This window comes from Girardinichthys multiradiatus, chromosome 22 (genome assembly GCF_021462225.1).
Source record: "Girardinichthys multiradiatus isolate DD_20200921_A chromosome 22, DD_fGirMul_XY1, whole genome shotgun sequence".
In the NCBI taxonomy this organism is placed as follows: domain Eukaryota; kingdom Metazoa; phylum Chordata; class Actinopteri; order Cyprinodontiformes; family Goodeidae; genus Girardinichthys; species Girardinichthys multiradiatus.
In genome coordinates this window covers 19,351,892-19,364,957 of record NC_061814.1, presented here as the reverse complement: position 1 = coordinate 19,364,957, position 13,066 = coordinate 19,351,892, and the positions used below count along the sequence as shown (strand labels likewise).

General features: G+C 42.0%; 1 protein-coding gene across 1 annotated transcript in view; it reads right to left on the bottom strand.

Moving 5' to 3' along the window:
* Positions 1-12,558, bottom strand: part of pibf1 (progesterone immunomodulatory binding factor 1) — a 31,956-nt gene extending 19,398 nt beyond the window's left edge. The window contains exons 1-10 of the mRNA XM_047351145.1: positions 11,673-12,558; positions 11,027-11,127; positions 9,713-9,911; positions 9,457-9,576; positions 8,763-8,896; positions 8,403-8,511; positions 6,727-6,846; positions 6,572-6,633; positions 6,216-6,341; positions 5,881-5,979 (exon numbers count right to left, since the gene is read on the bottom strand). Coding sequence (XP_047207101.1) covers positions 5,881-5,979; positions 6,216-6,341; positions 6,572-6,633; positions 6,727-6,846; positions 8,403-8,511; positions 8,763-8,896; positions 9,457-9,576; positions 9,713-9,911; positions 11,027-11,127; positions 11,673-11,939 — 1,337 coding nt within the window. The 5' untranslated portion in view covers positions 11,940-12,558. The remainder of the gene's footprint in view (positions 1-5,880; positions 5,980-6,215; positions 6,342-6,571; positions 6,634-6,726; positions 6,847-8,402; positions 8,512-8,762; positions 8,897-9,456; positions 9,577-9,712; positions 9,912-11,026; positions 11,128-11,672) is intronic.
* Between the last annotated feature and the right edge of the window lie 508 nt (positions 12,559-13,066).

Sequence of the window (13,066 nt, the reverse complement as noted above, 5' to 3'; positions counted from 1 at the left end):
AATGCAGCTAGCTATCAGGAGATTTTGGAGCACTTCATGCTTCCATCTGCTGAAAAGCTTTATGGAGATGAAGATTTCATTTTTCAGCACGACCTGGCACCTGCTCACAGTGCCAAAACCACTGGTATATGGTCTACTGACCATGGTATCACTGTGCTCAATTGGCCTGCCAACTCTCCTGACCTGAACCCCATAGAGAATCTGTGGGATATTGTGAAGAGAACGTTGAGAGACTCAAGACCCAACACTCTGGATGAGCTAAAGGCCGCTATCGAAGCATCCTGGGCCTCCATAAGACCTCAGCAGTGCCACAGGCTGATTGCCTCCATGCCACGCCGCATTGAAGCAGTCATTTCTGCTAAAGGATTCCCGACCAAGTATTGAGTGCATAACTGTACATGATTATTTGAAGGTTGACGTTTTTTGTATTAAAAACACTTTTCTTTTATTGGTCGGATGAAATATGCTAATTTTGTGAGATAGGAATTTTGGGTTTTCATGAGCTGTATGCCACAATCATCCGTATTAAGACAATAAAAGACCTGAAATATTTCATTTAGTGTGCAATGAATCTAAAATATATGAATGTTAAATTTTCATCATGACATTATGGAAAACAAGGAACTTTATCACAATATGCTAATATTTTGAGAAGGACCTGTATATTGTACATTGTAAAGATGTATATTCTGTAATACAAAAACAAACCAAAGAGCAAAGTGTACCGGAGTCAAATTCCTTGTTTGTATGTACGAACTTGGCAATAAAGCTGATTCTGATTCTGAAAAGGAAGGATTTAAAAGCATGATATGGTCCCTTTAAGACCAGATTTGTTGAGTCCACAATAAACAGGTATTATCCACCTGAGTGGTGGATTACTGCAGCTCCCCCAGGGTTAACCATGGTTATCTTGGCTGCTTTCTGATTAATGTTGGTAAGTTTGCAGTTGTGCCATAGTTTCCATTTCTGGATGAAGGATTCAACAGTGCTCTGTGTGATGCTTAAAGCTGAGGACATTGTTTAATGACCTAACCCTGCTTTAAATTCCTGTTCTTTTGTCTTCATGGGGTGACTGTGGCTCAGTGGGTAGAGTAGCGTCCTGCAATCGGAAGGTTGTGGGTTTGCTCCAGTCACATGTCGATGTGCCCCTGGGCAAGGCACTTAACCCTAAGTTGCCTATCGATTTGCTCATCAGTGTATAAATGTGTGAGAGTTTGAGTGTGACTGGGTAATTGTGGCTCTAGCGTAAAGCGCTTTGGGTGGTCGGTATGACTGGCAAAGCGCTATATAAATTCAGTCCATTCATGATGTTTATTCACTAATGTTCTCTAACAAACCTCTGAGGCCTTCACAGAACATCTGGATTTATCCTGATATTAACACACTTTTCATAATCGAATTCGCAAAACAATTAATAAATTTCTCAATTATGCACTACTACACTGAAAGCTGTGGTTGTGACAAAATGTAAATGCTTCATGCAAGGCACTGTATGCACATCGTGACACAAAAAAACACAAAGTAAAATGAAATCAATAGCAAAACATAGCATGGGAATCAGGAAGCTCAGAGCTACACCTGCTTTAATAGGAAATAAAATTGAAGCTTAAAATATTTCAGTGAGTGCCTGTGTGTGTTTGGATGAAGTCTCATAATATCTGTTGTAATTGTTGTCCAAGGTTTGAAACTTCCAAGGCCATCACCCAGAGGGACGTTTAGAAGCTTCACTGACATGGAAACTGTTGTCTGTAGCCGTGATTGACGCTAATTACTAGGTAAATAACTAAAGAGCAACATTTACTTCCCTTTTCTTCACAAAACCACCAGAAACAAAAAAAATACCAGGTTTCAAAAGGATCCTGTCTCCTGTTTTGTGGTCAGCTGGCAGTTAAAAACTTCCGCTTATGTGAGATGTTTCAGCAGTGAGTCTTTTTGGGTACAAAGGAACCTTTCGCTACACTCTGACTTCCTTGTGACCTCCTGTACTCTCAGTCCTAGCAGTCTATGATCTGTAGAAAGACCCAAAAAAACCACAGCTGAGTTTGTACTACCACGCCCACGACATTCACCAGCGACAGACTGCAGCCGACTCGCACCTCTGTGTGGGAGCCAGAAGATGCTCGAGGGGTTCTGAGACAAAAATGAATTCAAGCTGAATATAAACAGATATAATAAGGATACAAACAATCTGAGAACACCAGCCTCGTGATGGCTGAAGCACCAATATATCAACACTGATGATTAACTGACAGGGATCAGGAACTTACTTAAAAGAGAACGTGGGAAATTCACCACTGATTGAGCCAGTGGAGCTCATTTGCCTACAGGTACAAACTCTTTACTTCCCATAACTGAAGTCAAACATTGCTAAGTCTGTAAAAAAAAAACTAAACCCCACCTGGATCACGTTTAATCGTCTCTGTTGTTAACAGTTACGAAAATAATCAGATCGTGCAGAGTTACTGAATCTGACTTTACTTTTTCCTCTTTGTTCTTCTACCAGACAGTTTCTAGACTTATGATGTGGCTTTCTTTAAATCGTACTTATTTTACAGCGGGACAGTTCCGGCTGTTTGTTACGGACAATCTTAAACAAGTTCTCTGCGTTTCTACAGAAAATTAGCTCTGAGCCCGGAAAATCCTTGCTAACTTAAGTTAACTTACTGCCTCAGTACCTTACATTTAATTTACCAAATAAATTCGAGCAAATTAAAAAACATTTTGTTGATGTTCTAAAGACTATGTCATGTAAATTCCCTGATTTTACAACTAGGTTACCAAACTTAAAGTCTTCCTACAGTGAGCTTCAAAAAGGTTCCTATTGAAATATTTGTTTTCATGGCAAAACTCGTTTCCCATGATGGACAAGCGAAAGAGCTGAAATGGACAACTTGGCATGAATAATCTGATTTCAATCCCCTAAAACAAAGAACAGGAATATTCAGTAAGGCAAAATGTCCCAGTGGGACTGTTTGCTACCCTGCCTCTTGTAGTTTTGGCACAGCTGAATAAAACTCATATTCCTCAGACAGAACTACAACACTCTAAATGAATAATGAATGAATAAAAATAGCTAGATCCCAAAAACGTATGCAGAAATAAATTGACTTGGAAATGTTCAATGCAGCTAAATGTAATTCAAGACCTGCTATTGAAAATCTAGATGCATTTAAGACGATGCGGAAACCCAGTGTAAAATGATGAACTCACTGCTCCTAGAATGCAAACTATCTTCTCTGTAGGTTATTGCAAATGGCTTTAAAAGTCTGTAGGTTTAGTCGAAGCACTTATCCACCATTTTGAAACAAGATGTAAAGAATGTTGCTAGGCTGTTATTCTGAAGGCGTTTTTCTGAATGCCTAAAGGTGCACGCAAAAAAATCTTTTAGAACAGATTACAGAGAAAAAAAGGTTTCATTAGGACTGATTATCTTATTTTGTTTATTTTAAACTCCTGACACATTTGAAATAATTTATGCTTGATCATGAATTTAAACAATGATTGGTCTGTTAAACTTACTCGTACTCGTCGTCTTCCGCTTTATCCGGGACCGGGTCGCGGGGGCAGCAGACTCAGCAGAGACGCCCAGACGTCCCTCTCTCCAGACACCTCCTCCAGCTCCTCCAGGGGGAGCCCAAGGCGTTCCCAGGCCAGTTAAGAGACATAGTCCCTCCAGCGTGTCCTGGGCCGTCCCCTGGGCCTCCTCCCGGTGGGACGTGCCTGGAACACCTCCCGAGGAAGGCGTCCAGGAGGCATCCAGTATAGATGCCCGAGCCACCTCAACTGGCTCCTCTTGATGTGGAGGAGCAGCGGCTCTACTCCGAGCCCCTCCCGGATGGCCGAGCTCCTCACCCTATCTCTAAGGGAGTGCCCGGCCACCCTACGGAGGAAGCTCATTTCAGCCGCTTGAATCCGTGATCTCGTTCTTTCGGTCATGACCCAAAGTTCATGGCCATAGGTGAGGGTAGGAACGTAGACCGACCGGTAAATCGAGAGCTTCGCTTTTCGGCTCAGCTCTCTCTTTACCACAATGGACCGGCACAGTGCCCCCATTACTGTGGCAGCCGCACCGATCCGTCTGTCGATCTCCCGCTCCATTCTTCCCCCACTCATGAACAAGACCCCGAGATACTTAAACTCCTCCACTTGAGGCAGGAACTCCCCTCCAACCTGAAGAGGACAAGCCACCCTTTTCCGGTCGAGTACCATGGCCTCTGACTTGGAGGAGCTGATCTTCATCCCAGCCGCTTCACACTCAGCTGCGAACCGCCACAGCACCTGCTGTAGGTCTTGGCTAGAGAGGGCCAGCAGGACCACGTCATCTGCAAAAAGAAGAGACGAAATCCTCTGATCCCCAAACCAGACCCCCTCCGGCCCTTGGCTGCGTCTAGAAATCCTGTCCATAAAAGTTATGAACAGGACCGGTGACAAAGGGCAGCCCTGCCGGAGTCCAACATGCACCGGGAACAGGTCCAACTTAGTGCCGGCAATGCTAACCAAACCCCTGCTCCGCTCGTACAGAGACCGGATGGCCCCTAATAAAGGGCCCCCGATTCCAGACTCCTGGAGCACCCCCCACAGGGCATCACGAGGGACACAGTCAAATGATTTCTCCAGGTCCACAAAACACATGTGGACCGGTCACCCTTCTTATGAAGGGGGACCACCACCCCAGGCTGCCAGTCCAGAGGCACTGTCCCCGACCGCCACACAATGTTGAAGAGACGTGTCAACCATGACAGCCCCACAACATCCAGAGACTTGAGGTACTCAGGGCGGATCTCATCCACCCTCGAAGCTTTTTAACCACCTCGGTGACTTCAGCCTGGGTGATGAAAGAGTCTAACCCCGAGTCCCCAGCCTCTGTTTCTACCAGGTAATGCGTGATGGCGGGATTGAGGAGATCCTCGAAGTACTCCTTCCACCGCCCGACGACATCCTCAGTTGAGGTCAACAGCTGCCCACCTCTACTGTAAACAGCGTTGGCGAAGCAATGCTTCCCACCTCCTGTTAAACATTAAATGTGATTAAATGCTTGATATTTCAGAAAGATGAATGAATGTGGAACTTTTGGTTGTAAGACAATAATTGCGGCTAAAGTGTCAGATTGTTGTTGTTTGCGGAGTTTAGAAGAGTTATTTTGATGCCAAAATAAAACAACTTTAAAGAAAAAACATAGAGTAGTTAGTGGTCATCTGACTGACCCATCACAGAAATAAGATGAGAATTGCTGTGAAACTGAGACGTGGGGTTTCCAAACACTTCTGTTCAGCTTAACCCAGCAAACTGTTTAGAAGAATTTCTCCTTTTTTGGTAACAATTCAGTTCCATCGTGATCCAAAAGGAATCATCCATCTGTCCAACAACCAACTGCTACCTTCCATCCCTGGAACGACCACGGGCCGATTCAAATGGCTGTTGTGGCGAGACCCAACAGTCAGTCAAACTGAGAGCTGGGCCAGAACCGCACATCCTCAAAAACCACGGGTGTAACCTTTGCGTTATCTTTTGTTATTGTGAAAAATACTAAGAAATCTCTTTATTCTTCCTTTACTGTGCAATTATGAGAGGAAATAAACATTGTTCGTCCATCAGGCTGATTACCTGAGGAGGTATGAGCCTGATTGATTTGTTAACAGTAACATAATATCATGTAGCTCAACTACACTACAGTGATGATGTGACAACTGACTAAAATGGAAACTGCTTCCTACTATGTTGACATATCGTTAGATGTCACAAAAACTGAAAAACAGTCCAGTAGAGTGGATACACAACGTTAAACCTTCACTGTGCTTCAATGCATGCCCAGCAGACCTTACAGATAAAGTACCTGCATACATTTCTCCTATGTGTGACTGATGGATTGATAAAACTCACTGCTCCAGCAGTTGGTCGTATCTTGACTGAGCGTCTCTTTCAGCGGTAACAGCTCTGTCTTTCTCCAGAACAGCATTGTCTCTGGCCTCACGCAAATTCCTGAAAACACAAACACACATAAGCCCCCAAGCAACGTTCAAGCACTCTACATCATCTGTGATTGCCTATAAAATAGGTGCATGACCAAATTACTAAATACCAAAACGGATCAGGGTGGACAGCTCACCACTTCTACAGTTTTAAAATTCATGAAGTTAAATGTCAAAGCATTCAAGAATTTGGAATCTAGTTGACAATATATGACTTTATTTGTTGAAATAAAAACAGACAAGTACCTGTTCTCCCTCTCATACATCTCTCTGGAGGTTCTCTGCAGGTTCTCTATCTCCTGACTGGTTCTCAGCCTAATGTTCTCCAACTCCTCTCTGAGCTTGTTCTCATACTCTGACTTATAGTAGTCTCTGTGGTGGAGAAATAAAGACAATATATATATAAAAAAAAAAAAAAAAAAAAAACACTAATTAATTTTGTAAAGGTTGCCTTCCAGTTGACCAGAGTGACAGTAGAAGGTTTTTTTTTCTAGTGCTATATTAATATTTAATGATATATAAATAAAACATTATTTTGTTTCACACCAGAAAGAACTGGAAAATGAGTTTTCTGTGACTGATGTGAAGGATGAGAATCTGACCTGGATGCTACGTATTTTTCATAGGTATTCTCCCTGGCTTTCTTCGCATCTTCCAGTTGTACCTGGAGAAGAAAACCAGGAAATAAGAGTGCATCATGTGACTCCCTCCTGCCTTGCATTTAAGACACGTTTCCTGGATGACAAACAATTAGGACCTGTAGTCTATCTATACGATCTTCTTGATGTGCACAGCGGACGCTGAGCTCCATGTTCTGCCTGTGCAGGTACTCCTTGTCCTTCTGCAGAAGAGTCACTGACTGCTGCAATGTCGCCACCTGGTGGGCAACATGTACACATTTAACGGAGAAAGGGAAAATGAGAAGCCCAAACATTAAAGTGAACAGTGTCGTTGAGAAGTTGACATACAATCCTCGTTGGCATGAATTACATATTTATTTGTGGCTTTCAATGATGTGTTTGAACATTTCTTTTTTAGGCTTGAATGACCAAATGACAAACAGCTTCACTGTTGTTTGAAGTTCAATGAACTGGTTGGACCAATCTGAGTTTACTTCGGACAAAATCATACATAAAGTTTAAAACTAAAGTTTCCATACAGACTAAAATAAAATTTTAGATCAGTTAGGATCATCAAAAATCTTTCTATTTGCCAAAATCTTTGAATAAGATTTTTAGAGAATTGTTTTTTACTTTCTCCAAATTCAGAGGTTTATATACATTCCCTTAGTACTTAGTATTGCCTTTAAACTTCATGACTTGGCACAAACATTTAGGGTATACTTCCATAGGATTTTTGGCCCATTCGCCCTGACAGAACTGGGTCAGGGTTCTAGGTCTTCTTGTTCACACAGACCTTCTCAGCTCTGGCCAAATATAAATCTACCTTTGAGTACAAATAAAGTAACGTGAACCTAATTGTGCATTTGGAAGACCCATTAGTGCCAAGCTTTAACTTCAGTTACTGATGTCTTGAGGTGAGTTCTTTCCATCTATTGTATTAAACGCACACAGCATGATGCTGCCACTCCCATACTTTAACAGCAAGGTTGGTCTCAGACTTGCAAGCTCCCCCTGCTCTTTGCCCCTGTGTGGATTTGCAAACTGTAATCTGGCCTTTAATGTTGCTTCTGATGTGACTGTTTCTTCCTCTATGAGTGGCCTTTCAGACGATGGCGATACAGGACTCTCTGACCAGCTCTACAAGGTATTTTGTTCTGGGGTTGATATTCTCATCTCACGTCAAAACATGTTCTTCTCTGGCAGACAGAGCCTGTCATCAAAGCCGTGACATCATCATCTTCATCTGAGCTTTTCTGAATTGTTAAAGGCAGAAAAATCTTTGAACATGTAAACTTCAGACTTTGAAGGAAGTAAATTAAAATTATTTCATTATTCTGACGTTTTTAAAGAATCCTAACTGATATGAAACAGGAAGGCTTTGGTTTGATTTAATGTCAGACAGTGAAAAAATATCTCATTTGGCTTTTCACACATTTTCTACAAATATCTGGTTTCAACTGTACACACTAAGTTATACCATGAATATATTATTGTTAAGTGCTGTAACGATGCTATGGGTTGAGATAAATCCACATTTTTTCCTGTTTCTCATCTGTCAGTCTGATGTTTGCTGCTCTCTGTGACCTTTAGCATCTTGATCTGAGCATCTACTGCAGAGACGGTCAACGCAACAGGCTGAATATCTGATCGACAAGCAAAAAAAGCAAAGTCCGGACCCTCGCGTCGACCTTATCTCAATCAGCAGCTCAACGGTTAGACCATGGATCCAGTTGGGGGGAACAACGTATGCATACATCAGAACACAACTTTGTGCGTGTGTGGTGTGATCGGGTAGGTTTGTGTGAAGCACCTCGTTGCTGAGTGTGTCCCTTTCTCTGGTCAGTGCAGCAAGAGACAAGTCCACCGTCTCAAACCTCATCTTTAACTCCTTCAGCTCCGTTTCAAAGTTATCACGCTCTCTAAGGAGGAAGGTGGAACACAAAACATATTTAGTCATTGCGTTAAAGCTTTAAACAAATGCAATGTGTTATTTATCAAATATAGAAAAGTATTAGCAGCATATAGCTCTTTAGTGTTTCCCCAGGGGGCTTTATAACTTAAGTATTTTTTTTTATTAACGGATTTATTGCCCTAAAAAAAGACATCTAGATTTTGTGGTATCATCTCTTTTTTTTTCTCCCCTACCACCATAAAATACACACATCTTCACCTCTTGATGTGTGGGTAGTTGTCATGACGATAGTTGCCCTCCTGGATATGCTGTTTAGTATCTGCCAGCTCTAAGGTCAGCCTCTGGCTCCTCAGCTCCAGGTCTGCACGCAACCGCCTCTCTTCCTCGTAGCTCTGCGGACACGCATCATGGTGATTGCTTTGGATCCGGTGCAAGAACTGTCTATGTTTCTCAGATGCGTTCTTTCAATATTAGTGCCAAGGAAAAAATAAAGTCTGTTGGCATCGACAGATTCTAAAAGTGAAAGAAAAATCTGTGCTTTGTTGTAGCATCTGTCTGCGCCTGGTAGGTCATATTGACCTGCTCAGCAGCAGACTTTAGATAATATGTATAAACAAAAAATATATATGTTAAAGCAGCACCGATGTTTTTAAAGAAGCGTGTTTTATGTATGTGGTAGTTTGTTTTTTTTTAATATACAAATGACATAAAAAACTTCAGATCAAAGGCATTTTGGCAACACTGATTGACTCAAAGTGTCTCTGCAGCTTGTGAATGACTTTATGTAACCATATTTTTTGTTATCCTGCATTGTTATCTTATTAATGGTATTTATGCCTGCATGGTTCCAGCTGACCGTGTCGGCTAGCCCCAGCGGTACGTCCATTTGAAAAGATCAGGAACGATGAATGACATGGAGGTGTAGTGGAAGTTTGCCTTTTTTGTCACGCACCTCCATCAAAAGCTTCAGCTTGTTTCTGTGTACGTCCAGCTCCTCAGTCAGGTAGCTCTTCTGCTCACTCAGTTGAGTCAGCTGAGTACGGAGAGGAGTTACAGCCTCATAGAAACGCATCTAGATTAATGAAGAAAAGAGAAGCATCACATTAGTCATTTTCACCTTTTGAATGGTTTGTCTCCCTCGTGGTCTCCAGTAGGGGTTCAACTATAAACAGGATATAGTAGATGTGGGGAAGCACCAACATACTTACAGCTACATATTCCTGGATGCCGATTTTGTCGTCGGGCATGCCGCGGAGCTCCTGGTAGCGGTCCTGGTGTATGTCCAGATCTCGGAGAGACCGCCGCAGCTCTCCCGCCTTCTCACAAAGCTGGCGGTTAGTCTCCTCCAGCTGCTGCTGCCTGAGCAGGACGGTCTCCATCTCCTGCTTACGAAGAGCCTGCTGTTTCCTGGTTTATATTAGTACAGTTAACACTGGTGTTGAGCTGCTTAATGCTTCTTTCAAACAACTTTTTTCTGTGGCGTGCAAAAACTAAAATACCATCAAACAAGAAAAAAGCCCCGAAGAAAAGTTTTATACTTATACACTGACCATTTATAGCCAACAAAAACCAACAATTTCCAAGAATTAATAAGTCTGGGGATGAAATGGACACAACAGCTTCAGTTCTTATTTCAAATGTTTTTTGGTCTACCTGATCTCAGTTTTATCCCTAGTAAAAAAAAGTAACTTTCAATGTCTTATGCTGGGAATGCTTGTGATCGACCAACACAAAGTAGTGCATAACTGTGGCATGGAAGGAAAATGACACAAGCAGGTTCTGAAATCTTTACAGATAAATATCTAAACATTGTGATGTACACTTGTATTAAGCTCCGAGCCAATAGTCGGCAGAACCGCCTTTCGCTGCAAATCTTTTGGGGAAGCTTTACACATCTACACACTGAAATGTTTGCCTAGACTGAAAGGAGAGTGTGTGTTAACAGCGATTTTCAAGTCTTGCCATGGATTCTCAGTTGGATATGGGTGTGGGCTTTGACTGGGCCATTCTAACACAAACCATTCTATTGCAGTACTGACTTTATGTTTAGGGTCTCTGTCCAGCTGGAAACTGATCCTCCTTGAGTCTTATGCAGCTTTAACAGGCTTTCTTCCAGGACTGCCTGGTAATTTAGCTCCAATCATCCTCCCATCAACTCTCCCCAGCTTCCCTATCCCTTTGGAAGAAAAACATCTCCCACATCACAATGCTGCCACCACCATGTTTTACACTGGAAATTGTTCGTTCAGGATTATGTTAGTTTTTTCGCCATCTATAACATTCTTTATGTCGGCAAAACATTGAAATTGTTGATCTCATCTGACCAGAGCAACCTTTCCCACTCGTGTTTCCTTGTACGACTTGCGGAAAACAGCAAATAAATGTTTGTCTTGCCATAATTTATGGGTATTTATGGGCATGTAAAAACTTTTGGCATTTTTGCAAAGAAACAAGAAATATCTTGTTAGTCTAGTTGCTCACACAGCGTTTTACCTTTCCACTAGTAAAAGAAAGTAAATTACCTGTTCTCCTCTTGCGCAAGCTTAAGCTGGCTGTCCAGTTTAAGAGACAACACTTGTTTTTGATGCAGCGCGTCGTTCAGTTTTTCCTCTAGTTCTTCAACCTGAAACATAACATAATTTGAATCAATGCACACATCGATAGACACATTTGAGTGTTGAGAGTACAGAGGGATAAATACTGGAGATTTACACATTTCTTTTTCGACTGTTTCTATATTACTTTGCTTCCAAGGAGCTAGATTTGTCTGGGCCTTTTTTTCTTTTTTTGCTTATTTAACCCATTTTATTATTTGAATTACTGTCTGATTTGAATGTAAATTTGCATGTGTAATGCATGCAATTTTATTTAGGTTGCTGAGCAAAGCCTGTGGTTCTACATGCCTATGTCTGTTTGAAAGAGGCTGATTGTGAATGGATGTAATAAAAAGAACCCTGGTCGGTTTATGCTCTATGTGATCAGAGGCGTGTGTGTGTGTGTGTGTGTAAGCTTGAAGCCTGGCTATTAGCTTTAAAACTACTACTTTAAGACCAAACTAAGAAAGTCTGGCAGTTTGAAAGTAAAATAAACTCGTGACTTTAGCTCAGTACTTCAAGTAAAACCCATCCATCCACCTCAACTCTGTCCATCTCTCTATCCAGTAGGTACCTTTGACATGTGGTCAGCTTTCATGTTGTCTATGATGAGGTTCTTTTGAGAAAGCTCTATTTTCAGCAGCTGAACGTTGTGCAGCAGCTCCTTCCTCTCGATCAACTGGCGGGTCACCTTCTGGGAGCCGTTGCGTTGCTCATCGGACGAAGACACATCCTCGGTGGTCGGCACGGTCGTCTCCAGGCTGATGTCCTCAGACTCCAGGTCCAATGAGCTGGACACGTTCGCTGCTGTCGGCTTCAGCTGCTGCTTCTTTTGAGGCATTTTGTCCACTTTGAAGTTGCTTTTCTTTGTTTCTTAGGCAGTTAGTGTCCAAATAATTTAGAAATGATTAGAAGGTTAACTGGGAGTTCAGTTACATCGCGATAATTCATTCCCAAACCTTAGTTTGAAGCAAAGAACCCAACATCATCACTCTACTGTTTTTACTAAGCACTTTTTACACTAATTATCTATAATTTTGTCTGACTAAATACAGACGAGGTCCCCTCATAAACAACAGACAGTAAACGGTTTAGTTTCAAGGGTCCCGCTCCGAGGTGCTTGCTAACCGCCAGCTGTTGTTTGACTGTTAGCCACAGTGCCCTCTATCGTAAGCATTGCGCAACGCTGACAACGTCGCTTTAGATTTTACACCGTCAACTCATAGAAACGACGCGTTAGCCCGTCCGCCATATTGTGAGTGGCAAATTCGTCGAGGAAAGCGCTAAAGATGAGCTTAGAAAACAGGGTTTCCAAATAAAATAAACGTGGCTGAAGTGTAGGTTTAACTAATTTGATTAATTGTTAATGAAAAATATCTGCAAATCACTTCAAAATCGGACGACAACCTCAAGACAATCTAAATTCCGGATTCAGTTATAGTGTAACTGAACTTAAACTTACGGTGGCCGTGAGGTTGCCACCCTACAAACTAAAAACTAAATTGAATTGAAGTGTGCATATTTTGGGCTGCGCGGTGGTGCAGTTGGTAGCACTGTTGCCTCGCAGCAAGAAGCTCTTGGGTTCCATGGGCTCCCGGCCGGAGGTTCTTTCTGCATGGAGTTTACATGTTTTCCCCGTGCATGCGTGGGTTATCTCCGGGTACTCCGGCTTTCTCCCACAGTCAAAAACATGACTGTTAGGCTAATGTCTCTGTCTAAATGTCCCTTAGGTGTGTGTGAATGAGTGTGTGCGTGGTTGTTTGCCCTGTCCAGAGTGTACCCGCGACACACTATGGAAGAAGAGGTAGAAAATGACCCTTAAACTTTTTATCATAGATAGATAGTGTGTACTTAACTTCTCTCAAACAAAATAAAAAAAATAGCTACACAAATGAGTCTATATTTTACTTTATTTTATTTGCTTTCAGTCGGCACTGTAATAAAACATTGTGATTTTATATTTAAATT